Raw genomic sequence first — 22050 nt, forward strand, 5'->3', positions numbered from 1 at the left:
GCTGAGTTATTTGTTCATCCTACACAGTGTCCCCAAATAAAGTAGTGGCTCCACTTAATTCACTGGAATTTTTACCACAGCTGGACCAACTTATCATACATCTTAATTTGAGTATTTTAAAACAGTTAACATCTTTTATTCATTCTGTTTTATAAGAGAAAAAATAAACACCTCTAGATTTATCCCCCTCCTCTTGCGTGGGAGTCCTTGTGGGAATCCTGAAAAACTGCAAAACAGTGAGTGTAATCTGGATATGACTGATAAGTTTGTTTGCATTTTGAAAACCAGAGCTGTCTCCCAGTTCTCATCTCTTATGTAGCTCTGCTGGTGTTTGAGCCCCAGGCACTCAGTCACCTTGGCCATGCCTACAGAACACATAGAGGAAGATCTCTGTTCTCACAGTTCAGCCTTTTGGTTTCCCCTAGAGCTTAAAGACTAGAAGCAGGGTCAGCTAGCAGCTGAGAGCAGGGACTGCTGGCTCTAAAATGCAGACTGACACACAAGCATGCCTGTGGCTTAGGCACCTAATGCAGTGGGAATTAGGTACCTAAACACTCATAGGGCTCAGCTCTCAGACACTGCAGTAGTGGTTGACATTATCCATTCAGAGAGCAAAATATTAGATTACGTAGACTACTCCTAAGGCTACTAACACAGTGCATGGCTCTTAATTTTCTTAGTTATTCATGTGTTTGATCTCAGAGGCAGCAGTAACAAAGGCATTTGGGAAAATGAACTGCATGGCATCCTACAGACAAGCAGGTTTCACAGGATGAGAAACCTGTTAAATATATTCTTTGAAACATAATCCATTAGGTCCAACAGTTCAAACCCCTAGACTGCTTGGCATGAAAAAAGCGAATGATGCAAAATCCTGGGGAAGAAATGCACAAGGCTGATAGCAAAACAGGAAAACAGATAAAAATGAAAGAAGCTAAATCTGGATGGGTTTATAAAAATTTTGTTTCTCAGCACACACAATTTGAAAGAAAGAGGGAAACAGAGGACTCCCATCCCTTGAACAGACACTAACAAGCTTCCCACTCAAAATAGTGTTCTGTATATATAAAACACAGGGATTGACCTTCTATATGTATTCTTTGTGAGAGAAGTAGTGCATGAAATACCATAATGAAGCTCTCAGAGTGTGTCTAAATCAGTGGTTAATTTGGATCACTTTTCCAGTGTATCTCTTAGTAACACTATTTAGTCCTCTTTGATTCACACTGTGTAGCGTTGCCTGAGTTTCAGAAACTGAGTATGTGTTCCAGGAGCACATCTGGTGTACTGCCACCACAAACAGGCACTAAATAATTGACAGATTTGCTCTAGTCCAAAATTTAAAATAACGCGCAATGTGTCATCCAGACCTCCTCACTAGCTCTCATTCTACATATTTATTCTTATTGGTCTGCACTTCTTGCTAATGTAAACTTGGCCTCAAATACCACTTTTTGCAAGTGTTAGCAGTTGCTGTTAAAGAGACTACTAAAGTGGTTCTGGCTTCAGCCCATAAAGACAGATGAGAGAAAGGCAAGAGAGAAAAAAGGAGAGGAGGGAGAGACAAGGGCAAGGAGGACTCCTACCAGCATGGCTCATAAAGAGGCTGGCAGAATGATACTCTGAAGCTCTCAGAACATTTTGGGGAAATGGGATGGAAAGATGCAGGCTTTCTCCCACTACTAAAGGATAAGATCCGAAAGGAGCCAGAGTCATTATTAATATAGGAAGGTAGATATAGATGCTGCCTATAACATTTATTTTCTTGTTAATCCAAGAGCTCAGCTCTGAACATATTCTAACCAAAAGTATATACTTGAAAACTCTCTTTTTTACTGTATTTTATTTATATATTATCACACCCAGCTTGCATTCTGAGATGATGGGATGACATGAGGTGCGTTATTGACCGTGACACAGAGATGAAACAACCATTTACCATCCCTGCCTGCTTCATGACCTTCACCTAGTCATCTTCTCCTTCAGATAGTGTTGAATATTGCAAAGTCCTGTCCTGTCTGAAAATTACAGCATCTGAATAAATAAGATGGTAGATAGTAGACAGCATGAGGGAAATGAAACAACAATTTGTATTTCTTGTGTCAAAGAAGATGATATGCATAGGTGAGAAATTAAAAACAAGTAGTCTGAGTTTTAAATAGAGGTAAAAATAAAATTACAGATAGAGATGAATGTTACCTGTGGGAATGACTAATAGTACCTTCACTCAAGACATACAGCTGAGTTTTCAGTATACATAAAGACTGCATTAGTCCCCTGTGCATGCGATGAGGCAGTGATGTGAACACATGTGTTACATATCATGATACACTTTGTTGTTTCACACTCCACAGATTCCAGGTGGTTTTTCAGTATGGGAAAAATCGATGAAGACGCTGACTTAGAATCATAGAATCATAGAATAGTTAAGGTTGGAAAGGACCTTAAGATCATCTAGTTCCAACCCCCCTGCCATGGGCACGGACACCTCACACTAAACCATGACACCCAAGGCCTCATCCAACCTGGCCTTGAACACCGCTAAGGATCGAGCATTCACAGCCACCCTGGGCAACCCATTCCAGTGCCTCATCACCTTTATAGTAAAGAATTTCTTCCTTATATCCAATCTAAACTTCCCGTTTAAGTTTGAACCCATTACCCCTTGTCCTGTCACTACAGTCCCTGATGAATAGTCCCTCCCCAGCATCCTTGTAGGCCCCATTCAGATACTGGAAGGCTGCTATGACGTGTTCACGCAGCCTTCTCTTCTCCAGGCTGAACAGCCCCAACTTTCTCAGCCTGTCTCCATACGGGAGGTGCTGCAGTCCCCTGATCATCCTCGTGGCCCTCCTCTGGACTTGTTCCACAGTTCCATGTCCTTTTTATGTTGAGGACACCAGAACTGCACACAATACTCCAAGTGAGGCCTCACAAGAGCAGAATAGAGGGGCAGGATCACCTCCTTTGACCTGCTGGTCACACTCCTTTTGATGCAGCCCAGGATACGGTTGGCTTTCTGGGCTGTGAGCACACACTGAAGCTGGCTCATGTTCATTTTATCATCAACCAACACCCCCAAGTCCTTCTCTGCAGGGCTGCTCTCAATCTCTTCTCTGCCCAACCTGTTGCCGTGCCTGGGATTGCTCCGACCCAGGTGTAGAACGATGCACTTGGCATGGTTGAACTTCATAAGGTTGGCATCAGCCCACCTCACAAGCGTGTCGAGGTCCCTCTGGATGGCATTCCTTCCCTCCAGCGTACCAACCGAACCACACAGCTTGGTGTCATCAGCAAACTTGCTGAGGGCGCACTCAATCCCACTGTCCATGTCACCGACAAAGATGTTGAACAAGACCGGTCCCAACACCGATCCCTGAGGGACACCATTCGTTACTGGTCTCCAGCCGGACATCGAGCCATTGACCACAACTCTTTGCGTGCAGCCATCCAGACAGTTCTTTATCCACCGAGTGGTCCATCTATCAAATTGATGTCTCTCCAATTTAGAGACAAGGATGTCGTGCGGGACAGTGTCGAATGCTTTGCACAAGTCCAGGTAGATGACATCAACTGCTCTGCCCTGTCCATCAGTTCTGTAGCCCCATCATAGAAGGCCACCAAATTGGTCAGGCAGGATTCTCCCTTAGTGAAGCCATGCTGGCTGTCACCAACCACCTCCTTGTTTTTCATGTGCCTTAGCATGCCTTCCAGCAGAATCTGCTCCAAGATTTTGCCAGGCACAGAGGTGAGACTGACTGGTCTGTAATTCCTTGGGTCATCCATTTTCCCTTCTTAAAAATGGGGGTTATATTTCCCTTTTTCCAGTCACTGGGAACTTCATCTGACTGCCATGATTTTTCAAATATGATGGACAATGGCTTAGCAACTTCATTTGCCAGCTCCTTCAGGACCCGCAGATGGATTTCGTCAGGTCCCATGGACTTGTGTACGTTTAGGTTTTTAAGATGGTCTCGAACCAGTTACTGCAGAGTTTAATCCTGGAGCATCTGTATGGGGCCAGGTTTCAACTCAGAACAGTTGCAACTGCATTTTGAGGTATTAAGCTCTATTTAAAAACAGAACAAAACAAAACAAAGCCAACCAAGAAAAAAAAAACCAAACCAAAACAAAACAAGAAGCCAAAACCCCGCCAAAACCCCACCAAAACCAGTCTGAACTGAAAACTGTCTTTTGGCTTTTTATCTGGACATTTAGAAAATTAAACAAAAGACCTTCAACTTAATAAAACATGCAAGATAAGCCTGCAAAAGGCCTTTGATCATGTCAGGCCGGAAAGGACAGCTTATGGTTTACTGCCAGATATACCATCAGGGACTACATCAGATATTTTAATTGGAGTGGGATTTGAAAGTGAGGATTTTCTGTTGCATCGTGGTGCTTTCTCAAATGTTCTTTCTAGCATTTACTTTATTCAATACACTATATATACATGTAACATGTTACATATATGTGGACACAATTTCCTTAGTTTTGTAAGCTGCATAACTTTTGGAATCACTTAATGAGAACCGTTTGCATAACTAAATAGAAGAACTACAAAAGAAGAGATTTTGAACAAATGAGATTGAATACTAAAGGAAGATAAATTATTAAACACAAAATTCAGCACCACAGTTAGCATAGCTTTCCAATGTAAGAGCTCAGTGGAAAGTTTTTGTAGTTAAAAAAATAAGCTTATTTAGCAAACACACTTTTAATCATATTCACAGTTTGATGATCTTTGATATTTTACTAAACTTCAGTATCTTAGGCTACTTGAGAAAAGCATGGATATCTAACAGACATTTATTAAGTACTGCATCTTGCTTCTATTGCATTTTAAAGGAGCAAAACCTGAAGTTCTCCATTAAAAAATTATCAGTGTAAAATTATCTTCAGGTTTCAACTATTAAAAATCATCACGAAATTTAAGAACTAGGTGCCTATACACAGTAAGATATCGACTTCTGAGTTTTGCTGGAATGGCAATTTTATGTTGCCCTTTGGTTTCAAGTCAGTGGCAGCATTTACAAATCTTGCATCTGCAGGTCATCCTGAATGAATGGAAAAGTCTATTTATACAGTTTGAGAGCGTGTAAGGTAATTTTTCCTCACTATTTTCCCTATAAAACTATGACAGCATACCCCATTTAATGAAACATATTTGGATATGCTTCCAATGATGTATTCATTATTGATTTTCCATTATTTCACACTGTATAGAGTCATTTATGTCATATATATGATCATAAAAGCATCTTTGTATATCCTTCTTGTAGTAGTATTGTGGTTACTTAAAGTACAGGACATCGGAATACGAATGATAACAGGTAATAAAGGAAAAATCTGAAATATTTTCAGTGACTGTTAGATGTACAAAATAGTGTGTCCCAAATGCTGTCTTCAGAGATGTACAAGCATCACAGATAGATAGATAATCAAAGCTAACTCAAGGATTATGCTTTTCTTCACTCAGTCTTTTGTAGGTGGACTTGAATGTCAAACAGCACAAACTAGAGATGTGCTGTCACCATGTGATGTGCACTGCTACTTCATTTGTTAGTAGCCATATTCCCCTTTAACTATGTATTATCATTTACATGATAAAAATAGATTCCCATTGCTCCCAAGTAAAAAGAAACAATTACATGCCAGATTATAATGAAACATCAATTTTTAACAAGATTTATTGTAAATTAATGATGCTAGATGAAATAAATCATAAAATTTAACTGGATACCATACAAGAGCTATGGTTATCTTATAAAGTTACTTTGTTGTCTGAAATCATAGCAATATTTCCTGACTTATTTAAAGTTATTTGCATACAAACAGCAACTCCCATTTCCCCAGCCCACTCCATTCATAACTGATCACTCCCTCATTTTGCTCATACGTTTAGTGCAGTATTTATTCTCTGACTGTATCTAGGCCTGCCAAAATAAATACTTAGCACTGGAAAACAGTATCCAACCAGCATACATTTAAATGTAGCAATTACTTTAAAGAGTCAAGCAGAGACTAATAAGTGAGCCATTTTGTAAGTAGTCTGGACGAAGCACCAGAGAACAGTATGTGCTATAGGGAAGTATTTCACTACAAGGCAAGGAGCAGAAAACCTAACACCTCTTTCCTCAACCACCGAATTGTCTGCAATTATGCTTAAACTATCCAACACAATGAAAGTCATAAACGTCACTTTGTTTAAATAAGTCGTGAAATAGTTCAAGGAGCCGAACTATTCATCAAACTATTGGGAAAGGTCACTTTTACAGACAACTTTCAAGCCCAAAATTTTTCAGTGGGTTTGCATTTTTCTTTAAATACGCATTTCCATCTCTGCTTGAATGATGAAAAATTCTCATTCTTGTAACTTATATGAATACAACTATTTAAAGATTGAGCAATTCTTCAAAACAGTGTTTCTAGTGAGTCACTTGTACCACATGAAACAATTCCAAGACCCCAAAGATTACACAGTGAGGAATAAGTAAAATTATAGCAACACTTAGAAAGAAGCAAGAACAAGCAGAGAATTAAAAATTGTTTAGTATTGTCCACAGAATTAAAATGGTGGTTACACAACACTCTTGGCATGTGGATTATAACATGAATTTGTGAATAAATTGCAAGCTTGTCCCATCAAAAGTTGTTTCTGACATTTCCATTTGACAATGCCAATTTTAACAAGTTTTCATTTACTTTCATTTAGTAACTCTTACAGTGAAAAGGTAATAGGTAAAAGCAACTCTATTCTACAGGTGAAATTAGGCAAGTGTGCAAAATTTTCTTTAGGGCAACGGATGAAGCCCCTTTTAGTTTCAAAGAGTTTTGCCCAGTCACCCATAAGTAATTTTAGATATTTTATTCTGCACAGCTACACAAAGTAAAGGAAATTGCTGTAAGCAATACTACAATTTTTCACCATGTGAAAAGTCTTTTTGTGTCCAGCCTAACTAACTAAATTGTTTCCAAATTTTTTGTTTAAATGACGATACATATTAAGCATTGTGAAGTGCTGCAATTTTATAGGGGCTAAATATAAAGATAATACATGAAATTCTCTTAAATCTTTGTGGAAACCTCATGACTATTTCTCTGAAGAAAATATTGTTTCCCTATAAGACAAATCCCCATACTCAGAGTTACATAGAATGATTTTGACCAAGATCAACTGATAGCTAAAAATTGCAAACCAGCAGCTATTTTATTGTTTTTTAAGTATTTTAGGCTTGCTAGGCTTTGAAATGTTACCTAAAATATGTAACTGGATCCTAATTTTCTCCTCAAGTTATACATCTAAAATTTTACAAGTCTTGAGAAGGAGAAGTAATTACAGGTGAGATCAGTTCTGACACCAGTGTTGTAATCTGAACTCTGGATGTTTTCAGATGGCCAGCAATGTCCACAGGTATCAAATCACAACTCTACGCTTCTTTCCCTTTCAGAAAACACACTGGGATCCTGTCTGTTCAGTTATGCCTTAATAATGACTAGCAACTGAGTCATAAATATTCTGCCCTGGGATGAAACATATACCACTGTGAAACCTCAGAGGCAAGGCTCAGTTAACATAATGATCCACACTCAGCAAAGTCAATAGAAATACAGCACTTTTCACTAGATTAAGATATTCCCCCTTGGAAGATAGCCCTAATTCCAAGTAAGAAATTAAGTGTGCTATTTTCCTGCTATGAATATTTGCTTTATGCCCTTTGAAGTTGTGAGTCTAGTTGCATTACTTTTTTAAAACACCAGCTTTTTCCATTACAATATGCATTATAGCATAGAAAAGGTAGTATTATTTGGGGAGCATGACTTCTCAGATATCATTTATCCAGCTATAACAACATATACAACTCCTTCATTCTTTTAAAATATACAAGTTAATCAAGCAGCAACAAGATTTTATGTACAAATATCTGCCCTGCTCCAGGCAGGTTTTAATGAAGCAAGATGAAAATCTGCTAAAACCAATTTGTCCTTTGCTGTGTTTACAGCCAAAACATACTCAGTAGCATTTCAGCTGCACCTACTGCTGACTTTTGTCATCAAGTAATTTTTTAAAGGGAGGCAAGGATTGGAAACTGAAGTTCCAGCCACTGATACATCAATATGAACCTGATTAGTTAAAAGTCAATAGAATTACTCAGATTTGGATAAGTGTGTTTAAGATCAGAATCTGGCACTACGTCTTATCTCACTCTCTGGGGCAGCAGCCTTGCCTTTGAGAACTGATGGGAGCATGTTGTCAGCACATGTGTGTGCAGCTCTCAGCTTTCCTGAAAACAAAAATTAGTGACACAGAGCAGTTTGCTGTATGACTCTGCCAGATACTTGATTTCAGCAGTGGTGCTCTGTGTCACTTATTAACTACTACAGTAGAAAATGTGATGAAGCAGGAATAATTCCGGTGTAATGCCACTTTTGTCGGAATTCTAACATTTTCAGCAGCTGTCTGACATAAATGCATCTGGATCAAGATACAAAGATTTTTTGTGTTCACCAAGCAACATCTTGACTCTTTCTCTGATGAATGTGGTTTAAAACATCTGTTTTTACAGAATAGATTTTAATTTCTCAAATAATTGTAAAGTTCAAAAGACAAAATTTTCGCTTTAGGAGAAAATGCTTTCTAACATGCCGTTATAATGAATCACTTCCATCTGTCTATTTGCACTGCATTTTCAACCATAACTAAAATTGATATAAAGTTTAGGCACTCTGCTAAAAGTAAAACAATAATAAGAATCATGACATCTAAGATACAAATGCTGAATTAAAGGGGAAACCTTTTTAAATACGTCGACATTCTAATGTAAATTTAAAACTTCTGCTGACTCACAACACTTCCAGTGATATTAGTGATAAGCAAGAACAGAATTTACATCTGAGTGGTTTAAGCAGTTTCATGAGCTATCACATCACTGCTGTGCTGAAAAGTTGAAAGTTACTGACGAAAATTATTCATGTATTTTTGTGGGTTTTAAATATTGAATAAATTATCATAGGCTTCCTTTTAAGTGCCTTGATTGTTTCCTTTTTCATGCCACAATACTCAAGACACAGTGACACTAGGTGAAATGCATTTCAACTGACAGAAGATGTATTATCTGCCTTGTGAGCCATTTGTAGGGGGTTTTAGGTTGGAGGTTTTGAGAGGCAGGCTTACCCCAACAGCAGGAGAAATGTTCATAAGAAGGCTGCTTCTAACTGGCAGTGGCTTTCTTCCTTAAATAGTTCAGATGGAGCTGGCTGTGCTAGCATTCAACTGTGGGAAGAAAATTAAGGATTGAGCTCCCAGTATGAGAGTGGGAAGTGCTTCATCAGCTGGAGCTTTGGGCTTTGCCCCTTTCAGCTAGAGCTGTTAGCTTTGTCTCTCTCCTGACTTTAAACATAAGCCTAGGAATGGGATGAACTGTACCCTGAGACACCTAGCATTGTCCCAGAGGAACGAACAAGTGTTTAGGCATAAGTTCTTTGCACAGCCTGCCCAACCGTTGGTCCTCCCTCTTGCATCCACACTGCAACTGGAGCTATGGGCTTCATGTCTCTCCTAACCCTGGGCTGAGCCTTAGCCCTAGGCTTTCCAGCATGGCCCAGAAGTAACAATTTTGGGAAGGTAATTCTTTCCCACCCTTCCAGGGGAGGCAGGTGTTGCTACAAAAATGGGGTACTGGAAAGAGTCTACCTGTGTTGTAGGCCAACCTTCAGGCTATGTTGAGAAGGTCAAGTTGCCCTTCCCCCTTTTGTGAGAGATGTACCCTTGAAGAAGTTACAATTTACACACAATTTGTTTTGAATCATTGCAGTAAGAAAGAACACTATGTCCACATCTATTTCAACAGCAGACATTTTACTGACCTTTCTGGGTGCAGGACACAGCTAAATGCTATTATTGAAAAGTAATTAATTAAAACGGGCAAAAGCATGACTAAAATGTCTAAAATGCTGCCATGAGTGATCAAGTTTGTGTGTGTAGAAATGCAATGGGAGAGCCATGCAGACAAGAACTGAAATTTTGTGGTGATGACACCACCATAAATAGTTTCAAAACCAATGCTTTTTGCTCCCATGTTCTTAAATCTGAAAGCATTCCCATTTCTAGTCACACTACTATTAAATGCCAATTTATATGGAAAGAAGGAAACCCCTCAATCTATGCTCCATAAGTAGATGCCCCTTAAAACAAATGCTCACATAAACAAAAAATGAATTATATTTGGACTATAGGCTTTCAAACAGGCTAAAGTACTGCAATCAACCAGATGTTCTTGTGGATGGGTCTGCTGCTATTGACTTACGCTCCTTCTCATATTAGTAACAGAAAGCTGATTCATATTCTCCCAGAATACAGATTTTAAAGAAAATAATTCTCCAGCTGAATTTACATAATTGCAGAGATTTGAGCAGTGTCAGATAGCACACAGCCAAGTAGATTTTGCAAGTTGCAGTTAAATATAAACCTTTTATTTAACTGTATACTGGAAGATGCTCTCATGCTAACACATCAGAAATACAACCTCTAAAACCCCAAATGTAAAGACGAATTTTCTGAGAAAAGTTTGTCTGACATCCCCAAGTGCTCTAACACCAAGCTAAAACACTCATATACAGCAATAATCCTAAGAATGGGAAGATCATTTGCAAAGGCTGCTCAGTAAATTCATTTCTATACTAGAACACAAATACAAAAATTCCTCAAAAGTCACAAAGAGTATCATTAAATTTATGTGTAGGTGTGTATATATACATACATATGCATTCATCATCTGCTTTTTAGTCACAGAAGAAAAGGAAACATCTTGCTTAAGGGTCATGCAAAATTGTGCATGTGCTAAACGTAATATATCTAGGTGTATATTGATAGGAAGTGATGACTGACATGAGGAAAATCATACCTTCAGAGATGCTACATGTATGTGGTAGTGATAAGGGGCATAGGGATAAATATATTTATTCTCTATAGCTAGAGAGAATAAATTCCTGCTGATGGGTTATCACGAATTGATGGTAATGCTGTATCTGCATATTAAAGTGGTGGGTAGTGATAATATGTATACTGGTGATGGTGGGCAGACAGTGATAGCAAGATGTGCGAACTGTAGGAGGTGATGGGTATGCATGGTAAAATGAGTAGGTTGTAAGGATGCATGTGTGATGCTGGGCATAGTGGTGCTGTGGGGAGTATACAGCAGTAAATGCACTGTGGTGAGATTTATGCCATGTGGACCTGCTATTCATGACAAAAGTAGGCGACAGGTTATGTGAAGAGGCAGATTGGTGTCCATACAGGTGTGATATGCTCACACATGACTGGCTACAGCAAATAGAATAAGCAATTACTGAGTATTTTGTATGCATGCCTGTGTTGAAGGAGTGTTGATGCAGAGAGCAAGTGTGAGGGTGTGTGTATTAGTGAGTAACTATGTCTAGTTAATAGACAATGGGCAGGTGGTGGTGGTATATGGAAATTGATTAAGTGGTTACGTGTAAGTATATAAGGACAGACTGTACACATGGAGCAGTAACATACAGGGAGATGAGAGACATATTGCCCAGAAGGAGAGGTGTATGCAAAGGTCATACACTAAAAAAAACCAAACCAAAACAGAACCAAAACCACATGCAAAAACGTATGCTTGCCAGGATATAGAGCAGAGTGTAGAGATGAAGTATTAGGACTATCTGCTGGTGTTCATGCGTGTTCAGAGCCGGTGGTGTGTATGAGGAGGGTAATGCAGCAGCATCTGCCTGCAGACTGAGTAGCTATCAGTGCATATGACTGTGTTTGTTTCAGACCAGGGAGTATAGCAAAATACCATGGCATGGGGCAGTGTGTAGAAGCAGGTTTGGGTGTACAGGTGTAGCGTGGGATGTCATTTAAGTATCAGTGGCTATGCATATGAAGAAGTAGTGTAAGAATGGAGATGATGTCAATGGTTTGTGTCACTGTATAGTGCTAAGGAGGGTTTATAGACTGACCCTTCCTGGATACAATCCTATCATGGACATGCATATGTTTTAAGTACAATATTAAGAGAAAGGGGGATTGTAGCACTGGTAATGTGATGATTGAGCTTGAGGTGATCCTGTGAGTGGAAGCAATATGTGAGGGGACAGAAGAGTGGACAGATGGTGTGTTTGCATAACAGCATAGCTAGGATGGTCTTGGCACCATCATGGTGAAAATAGTGATGGTGAGCTGTAGCATTCAAGCTGGTGCCTGCACTCTTGGATGTGATGAACAGAGGCAGAGCATGTGCTGGGATGTCAGGTAATGTGTGTATCTGCACATTAAAGTGGCGGGTATGTTTCAGAACAAAGCATGTGGAGAGGGGCACTAAGTATTGTATGCTGCTAGTGTGTGACGCCTGGTGGTGGTGAGACAGGAGAAGGCAGGACACAAGGGTATAGCCGTTTTCAGGCAGTGCAGTGCACTCAGGGTTGAAGGTTATGTGATTGGTCATAGTGTCATGGCCAGTGCCAGTGCCATGGGGTGGGCAATGTGCAATGGGAGGTGAGGGTGACAGCAGCTGTGCAGGTATGAGGCAACCCTGCCCAGGTAAACTGCCCACCCGCCCATGACCCCGGCTTTTTACCTGAAGAAGAAAGGCTGGTCCCTTTGCCTGTGGTGCCCCTGTCAGGACCCAGGTGCCATTGGGGGGGGGGGGGGGCGGGGCAGTGCAGAATGGAGGGGGCGGAGAGGATGCTGGGAGAGAGGGGGGGAAGTGCAGGGTGGGGGAAAAAATACTGGACGGGGAGAGCGAGGGGAGGGGGGTGTGGGGCGCATTGCGAGGTGGGGGCAGCGATGACAGCTGCACTCCGGCTGCCCTGGAGTACCAGAGCAGAGAACGGCCGGAGGGCGGGATGGAAGGCGGGCGGGCGGCGGGAGTGGGCTGGGAAGGACACCCACTTACGTCTCCTCCAGCATTTTTTTTCCCCCTCTTTCCCTCCTTCTTTTAGTCGCTGGTGACGAGCCGCTGCCTATTAATCATTCACCAGCCAGAGAGCTGCAATTACCGCCACTCGGAGCGAGCGGCGCCGGCAGACGCCTCCTTCCCGCTGCTAGTGCTGGGACCCGCCGCGCCGGGAGCCTCGCCGGGATGCAGGACCGGGCAGGCGGCGGGCGCCTGCTGCTCTGAGCCGGCGACGGGGAGCTCCAGGCAGAGGATGCTCCCCAATGGCACCGGCACCAGGCTTCCGGGCGGTGCAGGCAGAGGCAGCGGCGGCGGCGGAGCCGGCAGCGCCTCGGAGGAGGCTGCGGCGGAGGGCATGGACTCGGGCGGCAGGAACTCCTCCGGCGCCCCGAACAGCACCCTGAGTGAGTCTCAGGGCAGCGCTATCCTCATCTCATTCATCTACTCCGTGGTGTGCCTGGTCGGGCTGTGCGGCAACTCCATGGTCATCTATGTGATCCTACGCTATGCCAAGATGAAGACGGCCACCAACATCTACATCCTCAACTTGGCTATCGCAGATGAGCTGCTGATGCTCAGCGTCCCCTTTCTGGTCACCTCCACCCTGCTGCACCACTGGCCCTTTGGCTCACTGCTCTGCCGCCTGGTGCTCAGTGTGGATGCCATCAACATGTTCACCAGCATCTACTGCCTGACTGTGCTCAGTGTGGACCGCTACATTGCCGTAGTGCACCCCATCAAGGCGGCCAGGTACCGCCGTCCCACTGTGGCTAAAATGGTCAATCTGGGTGTCTGGGTGCTTTCCATCCTCATCATTCTGCCCATCATAATCTTCTCCAACACAGCAGCCAACAGTGATGGAACAGTGGCTTGCAACATGCTCATGCCAGAGCCCACACAGAGATGGCTGGTGGTCTTTGTAGTCTACACCTTTCTGATGGGCTTCTTGCTACCTGTGGTGGCCATCTGTCTCTGCTACATCCTCATCATTGCCAAGATGCGCATGGTGGCCCTGAAGGCTGGCTGGCAGCAACGCAAACGCTCGGAGCGCAAGATCACTCTCATGGTCATGATGGTGGTGATGGTCTTTGTCATCTGTTGGATGCCCTTCTACATTGTGCAGCTGGTCAATGTCTTTGTAGAGCAGGATGATGCCACCATCAGCCAGCTCTCTGTCATCTTGGGTTATGCCAACAGCTGTGCCAACCCCATCCTCTATGGCTTTCTCTCGGACAATTTCAAGCGGTCCTTCCAGCGGCTGCTCTGCCTCAGTTGGATGGACAATGCTGCAGAGGAACCCATCGACTACTATGCCACTGCCCTCAAGAGCAGAGCATACAGCGTGGAGGACTTTCCCCCAGACAACTTGGAGTCAGGAAGCATGTACAGGAATGGCACTTGCACCTCCAGGATTACCACCCTCTGAGGAAGCATTCCTGACCCCCTGCTCCCCTACTGCCCCCAGCAGGAGGGTGAGCAAGTCCAGGGCTGTGGCATGAGGGAGCTGGGAGGGAGGGGGTTTTTGTCCTGCCCACCAACAGTGGTGTTTGGCAGAAGTGAAGAAAACCCCACATCCTAGATCTGCTGCCCCATCCCCAACCCCTGTTTGCCTCCCTTGAGAGCAGGTGCATTTGCTGATGCTTTGACACCCACTTAACAAATTGCCATACTCATGGGTCGTCTTAGGGTCTGTCAGCCAAGCTCTGCTACCCCTCTCTGTCTGATTAGTGGCTGTAAGGGTCCTACAGCAATTAGTCCTCACCTTTTGTACAGGTTGCCTTCCCGCTCGGTCGCTGGGACCCCCAGGCCACTGAGTCAAGCCTGCCTCAGTCAAGCCCCACCATTCAGGCTCAGACTCCCCCTGACTGAAAGCGACCCTGCTCAGCATGTCAGTGTACACCTTCTCTTCAGAGAGTAGAAATGCTGGGGAAAAGTCCCCCCCAACACACCTTGCCCTCCCTCAGGAAGGAGAGAGTAGCCTCTCTCTGTCCCACCTTCCCCCCAGGAATAAAAAAGAAAGTAGAGAGCAAAAAGGCCCTGAGAAAAGAAGTGGTACAGTCATGGAGCTGTCTTCTGCTTTGCAGACAGCTTCCCCTCACTGGGGCTGTGGCTGTCTGTGCTATGTTCAGAGGAAGCAGGGCAGAAAAGGTCTTTGGAAAAAAAAACTGATTATTGCTGTGCTTCAGAGCTGCACAGCAGCTTGCTGATAAAGGGAGATAAACAGTTCTGTGACTCACAGGGAGTGGAGCACTGAGCAGGGAGTTGGGGGGAGTGCTGAGCTGAGAAATGTTTGAATGTGTCCATATATATGATAAAGTGTGCTAATAATAAAGTTTAAAGGGAGCGCTAAACTGTGAAGCTACTGTCTTGCGCCTGCTCCATCAGCTGTGAAACAGCAATGAAGGGAGCTCAGATGGTTTTGAATGTCCTGGGTGGCTGAAAAGTCACTCTAGCCTACATGGTAAAAAAAGGGATTAGTTTCAAAATCTCCATCAGGCTCTGAAATAAATACTTGACAAAAAAGTAGCTGTTTGAGAACAGCTATTACCCTAGCTCCAGTTTCTTCTGTTGCACTAAAAAAACATAAAATGGGTTTCATATGTTGCCAATGTAATATACTGGCCCAGAGCTTCTTAAATGGTTCATTTCTGAGAATTCATGGGTTTAGTGTGTGCCAGATGTCTTTTTGTTTGATTTTTCTATTTGATTCTTGTCACTGTGTTGTGAATGTGTTTCTCTGAAGCAGTCTGTACTGTGTACCTATGTCTGTGGTGGCTACTTGCAAGGTTGCATTTAAAATGGGTGATGCTCAAAAAGGCTCCTTTTAAGATAAAAAGGTTGTCACTTTTTCTAACTCTTTCACCTACATTGTCTCCCTCACAAAAATTCTCTCTTGAATTTTCTCTCTTCCCTTCTTATGACAGAACAATTTTCATATACACGAATGAAGCTTTCTTGTTTGATAAATGCCAGCTGATTAAACAAACCCTTCTATCTATGATCCCTCTTATCCCAGGCATAAGAATCAGTACGGGACCATGTTGAAATAATGAGCTATGTTTTTTGCTTTCTGCCACCTATGTTAACAGTGTCACACAGTGACAGGTGTGCTGGTGCTGTGATAAACCACTTCTCTAGCACAATACTGTAGTTGTATTCATTATAACTACTGGCAATCTGAAGCAAGAGATTGGGAAAAATCTCTAGTAGCAGCATACCCATAGCATTGTACTGGTAACCACAGTGCTTAAGTACAGTGTTAAGCGTAAGGTCAACAATTAAAGCATCTAGCATTTGCAGTGGTGGACTTACTACAGGTTTTTGTTAAATTATACTGCTTAACTTTTCTCAGCAGCAAAAAGCAGGATTCTACTTTGTACATTTCTTTCACCAAAAATTAGATACTGTTAAATGAATGTATAAATTTAGTATTTCAAAGTTGTCTGATTCAAAGGCCATTGAAATGAGAGAAAAGAAAACTAATTCATTTCCATGGACTGTGAGTCAGCTCCTTTTAGTTTAAAAATTGCTAATGTGGAAGCTGTTACATCCTTATTAAAATATTTTGTGAAAAGCTTTTACAATTGTACAGTTTCTTTTCTTTTACTCCCCAGTGGACCTCATTTAAAGAAAACATGCAAATATTAATTTTAGTAATGTTTTACATGCACATGTAGGAGAAAAAAAGAATGAAATATCTTTATAAGCTTATGTAACTTTTCACAGAAACCAAACATCTGTGAAAACAGTAAAACGCCCCAGGATTCCACACCATGCTATTTGTAGAGCTTCACTTAAAATCTCACTTACAATCTCTTCAAAATGATATAAATCTCATAATCTTATGTGGTCTTTTTCACGCAGGTGTATTGTTATGTACGGTCAGATTAAATAGAGATTCAGCCTACTTTCTGCTGTTGGATTTGTTTAATATCTGACACAATGAAGCAAAAGTTAGAAAGCAGTGACTGATACCCAATACTCAGCTCTGATGGAGAGTTGAGTCTGGTTTTGCTTCTTTATTTTAATTTTATTTTACTTTGCCTTTAAGCAAAGCTGTGGTGGACGCCTGCACACCTACCTGTGCATTTTATTTCTTCATTCAGTTGTTCCAGGCAGACGGCCATGGTGATGTTCAGAGTGCGCAGGGCAGGCGAGGGCTGCCGCGGGGCCGGTGGTACCTCGGTAGATGGCAGGCTTGCCCTCCGCTGGGTACAGCCAGCAGCACCTCTGATATTACCGGCTAAAACACCTTGCGTCGCTTCAATTGGAAACAAAATCTTTTTATACTAAACTAGCAGTTCTTCCTGCTGTTTTTCACCCTTTAGTTTGACTGTGTTTAGTGTAGTTTGACTGTGCCAGTGGGACAGGTGTTCAACAGCTGTAAATCACTCTTAATTTGCTCTGGAAGAAAAAGCGAGTTCATTCTGTGTTATTATTCTACATAACAGAACATAACTACCAGAAAGAAAAAAAAACCCAAACAAAACCAACCAAAACCACATTGTCCTCAGGAAATAACCTGTACCAGAAAACAAACATAGCTCTTTTAAATGCCTTCCAAATTGCAAATAAGAATCTCCAGATTTCATATGGAAATGATCTGAAATAATGCTTAATTCACTAAAAAATCACTACCCAGAGGTGGGGTAGCTCTGAATAGTATCTAGGCAGTGCATTGGACTATTTTCCATGGTACGCACAAGAGAGAATGTTCTTCACATGGAACATACATCAGGTACCTCTGCAGTATTTTCCACTCAAGGGAGGGCACACAGGAAATTACTCTCGTTTCTCACCAGCACAGTAGTAAAGAAACATCTCATAATCCTAGGGCTGACTGCTGTGTGCAGCTAGTGGGCTTGAACCAGACTGGTTGTAGAGGCACTTTATATCTGGGCTGTGGATGAAAAAGTGAGGCCACGTGCAGATCCTCTGCCTCTTGAGATTGCCCCTACAGCAGAGAACATCACACAGTAAATGGTTTCTTTGCATTCAGCATTTAAAGTTCCCATCTGATTTCTTCTTAGAGAAGGAGAATCAGATTTCCAAATATGACATAAGCATTTTGGAAATGCCAGGTTTCCAGTGAATCGGAATTAAAAAAAAAAAAAAAAAAAAAAGGGCTTTCTGGTTGTTTCTGAAAAACTAAAAGGCTGCTTTTCAAATGTACATGGCACACTCTATTAACACTGTGACCATACACTGTATTTTAACCGGTTTCCAAAAATCAGCATTCTACTTTTAAATATTAAAGTAAATCTTATTGAAATAAAATAACCTGCTGATGAGTAAGTTATGTAAGATTTGATTGTTCTCTGCCATGTTTCCAGCAGTGTAAATCATGCCTCCTAAAAATCCAAGAAAAATAGTAATAAAAAAAAAAAAAAACAAACCAAAAACCAAAAAGCAACCAGAAGAAATAAATTAGCCAAGAAAGTAACATCAATCCAGCATTCTAGACTATGTGATTTCAGCCCTTAGAAACCTTACCTGAGTCCAGGGCTCTACAGACTGGGAATTATGAATCTCTAGAGAAGAACAAAATGTTTCTGCTGCATTGTGCATTCAGCACTTCCATCCTCTTCAACACAGAGCCTTACTGGGCGGGTAACTGCAGGCTAGGCCACAGGAAGAAAGGGTAATTCACTAATTGATTTTTCTCTGAGAATAATGCTTTTAGATGTTGCATTTTGTAGAGAGAAATAGCCAAGACAAACAGGTGAATCAGAGAGTATTTCAAAGTATGTTACTAGACGGCTACAAACCAAGCACAATTTTGACAAAAAAAATATGCTTTTTTTCTTCTACTATCCCTTTTCCCAACAAGGTCTTTTTTTTTTTCCACAGGTTCTTACGCTTCTTACGCTATGCCATATGTCTTGGGGTCACTCTGTGGGTTCTTGAGAATAAATAGAAAGGCTCAGACAAAAGTACCCAAATGGATAGCATATGAAGGTTGTAGGACCAGATTTATGTCTTGGGACCTGCTGATTACTGTGATGAGCACTGGAATTGAATCGCATGGTTCCGCTTACCTTGCTGGTGACAGGGCTATTTTTAATGTGCATGTGGGCCCCACAAAACATAAATCTCTGTAAGACAACCCAGAGGGAAGCTGTGAGCTTCTGCAAGGGTGCTGTAATGTACTGCACTCCATAACTCTGAACAACACTGAGGAACACCAGTTCCAGTGCTTAGATTGGTAAGAGCAAAGTGCCACAACTGCAACTAATTCATTCAGGACTTGCAGGTACTCAAACATAAACCAGCAAGCTCAAATGATTGCTGGTCAGCTGGAATAGTTCAAAACATGGCAAAGCTGTACAAAGCAAGTATGTATGAGTGTATACACACATACACAACATGTGTATATATATGCTTCATTCATGTAAATATTAAGCATCTTATTTGGTCCATTACAAAGGGATGAATTAAAATGTATATTGGTCATAAAGGAATTACTGGTTAGCAAAATTCTGATTCCAGTTGCTAAACAGTTAGGTAGCACATTTTTACCATTTAGGCAATAGCAAGTCTTTGTTTTGGTTTTGCACTGCTCTGACATGTATTGGAAATTGGAGTGTTAATTCTGCTATGGAGGTGAGTCCATGGCTGGAGAGGCTGAAGCTGGTAGGAGAAGTTGATCTTGGAAGAAAAAGATGAGACTAGTGTCACTGCTTTATTGAGCAGAAAATCAATATGAGCATTAGTGAGCTTATTTTCCTAACACTACAGCCGAATTATGTTGTATATCATTTGGTCACAGAAAGAGAAAAGACAATTTTAGAAGATAAACTGAGTGTACAATATTGCAAAGAAGTTTTTTTAAAGGAATTTCATATGTATTCATGAAAACTAGAACAACTTCGATATTAAAACATGCTTATTCATGGAATCATAGAATGGTTAGGGTTGGAAAAGACCTTAAAGATCATCCAGTTCTGCCTCTCTGCCATCGACAGGGACAACTTCCATTAGACCAGATTGCTCAAAACCCCATCCAACCTGGTCTTGAACATTTCCAGGAATGGGGCATCCACAACTTCTCAAACTCAAAGTCTTGCAACGTTAAAGCACATAGGAAAAGTGGCCCATACAGATGTCAGATTTTCTATTCTATTTCCCAAAGCATTTGCTGTCACAGACAGATTACTAATTTAGATTTTTTTTAATCTTACTCAAGCTATCTGTTCTTATGCTTCTATGTTATGTTCTAGAGAACAGTGTAAGCCATTCTTATCAGTCTAAAACACAAGACCTGCTGATCACATTCCAAAAATAAAACCACGCTTTTCTGACATATTATAGCCCATGTGTTGTTCCTGGATTAATGACTGAGAATGTTTATTTGTTCACAAACCATAATATTTCGTAACAAACACCTGAAAAAATATGCAGTGAGAGGATGTTAAGGATGGATACATCCTGATAAAAATGGATACTTGCATATCTCTCCCTCCTCAGCACATCCTCCTCCTGGACTTGGTACCCACAAAATCCACAAAAGCAGTTGTTTCCCCCTCCTTCTGTCTCAGACTTGCAATGCAAAAGGAGTGGCAGATAGCAGGTGGGAAAGGACATAATAAACGTCCACATCTCTGGACCACCACGTCTCTGCCTTGTCCACCTCCACTGCTGCCTACAGGGACCTTGCCTACAAGTCTGCAATACGGAAAAGGTAAAAGACTTGCTTGCAAGCAGATGAATTCCTGTTCACATTCACATTCCAGTCTCCCAGTCCCAGAGCTCTGCAAGTCCAGAGGAGAAATGCAAGGCTGCACATTGGGGAAAGAGGGAGAAGCATGAGGTTTAACTTATTCTGAAACCCCGGGAGTGTGGTTACTGCTGCTGTCTTGCTGTTTGCCTTTCAAGTGGGTTATACATCATTACTGAAACATGTGAATCACCACTCTACAGCCTTGATAAATTTCTACATCCTGAAGAAATAGAAAATATTATTTCTGACAGAACAAAGTTGCATGTACCAGTGATTAAGGTCCATGCAATATATGAGCAAAGATAATAAGGGCTAAAACCATGACAAAAAAAATTGATTAAGTGATAGGAAATTACACTTCCCGGAGGAAGCACAGAATCAATTTTTTAATCTCCTTTAAGCTACATACTACACTTGAAAAAAGTTCTTTGAAGTATTCGAATTTTGCCTATGTCCACTTTTAGATTTCACTTTAATCCCATAACACTTACTCAAGCCCTAAACTGTATGAATCCTTATTAAAAAAAATGGTGAAAATTAAAATTGCATTTCTTATTATTCGATGAATACAAACCATTAAGAGATTGTCACATATTCATGAATAGCATGTAGAGCTGACAGATGATATGCCTACCAGTCAAACTATATGTGCAGGAATTAAGGAAATCTAAAAATTAGATTTAATAATTGGTAACAAGGGACATTTTTTGTGCGTTTTAACAGGCATTTAAATGTGAGTAGCCTCCCTAGACTTTCTTTACAGTCAATGTAGAGAAATGGCACTTTTAGGATGCAATTCACTTGAACCTGTTTTCATCATCCAGTCTAAAATGAGAGAAACTGCAAGTACATACTTCTCTCTGTAGGCTATAAGAGAGTCTAGGTGAGTAAGACAAGTCTAGATGAGATGTCAGAGATGCCTACATCTGGTGATGTGGATCCCATCCTTAGGTGCATAATAGTCTGGTTTCAGCTGAGTCAAATTTTAAACCAGGGAAAACATAACAGAGTCCTTGTGTAGTCCTTTAGACAAATGCCTAATCCTTCATTCTGAATCTTGAGTATGAGAAAAAGAACTCTGAAGTCAAAATGTGATTTCACAAGGCAAAGAGCGAAATGAAAATGATAAGACAAGACAGGTGAATGGTTTGTAAGAGCATGAACTTCTACATTTTAACGGAACAGTCTGAGTCAAATCCTGAGAGACACCAAAGAAGTAGTCAGTTACAGATGCTCAACTCAGCACTTAGATGTGTGCTTGACAAGACTCCTGAAACAGAGACCAAGAGTATTTCTAGAGCTTAGAAAAAAATAGCTGGACAGTTGTATAGTTGTATAGGGAAAGAGAAAAACATAGAAATAATAATTTAGGGAAGCTCGCATTCATCTTTGTTATTCGCTTATAGC

General features: G+C 41.3%; 1 protein-coding gene across 1 annotated transcript; it reads left to right on the top strand.

The window, feature by feature from the left end:
• Positions 1-13176: 13176 nt before the first annotated feature.
• SSTR1 (somatostatin receptor 1) lies at positions 13177-14349 on the top strand (the record flags this gene model as incomplete). Its single annotated transcript, XM_080617973.1, has 1 exon — positions 13177-14349. The coding sequence occupies one exon, from the start codon at positions 13177-13179 to the stop codon at positions 14347-14349; it is 1173 nt and encodes a 390-aa protein (XP_080474099.1).
• Between the last annotated feature and the right edge of the window lie 7701 nt (positions 14350-22050).

The sequence above is a fragment of the Psittacula echo genome (assembly GCF_963264785.1).
Source record: "Psittacula echo genome assembly, chromosome: 5".
Classification (NCBI taxonomy): Eukaryota; Metazoa; Chordata; class Aves; order Psittaciformes; family Psittacidae; genus Psittacula; species Psittacula echo.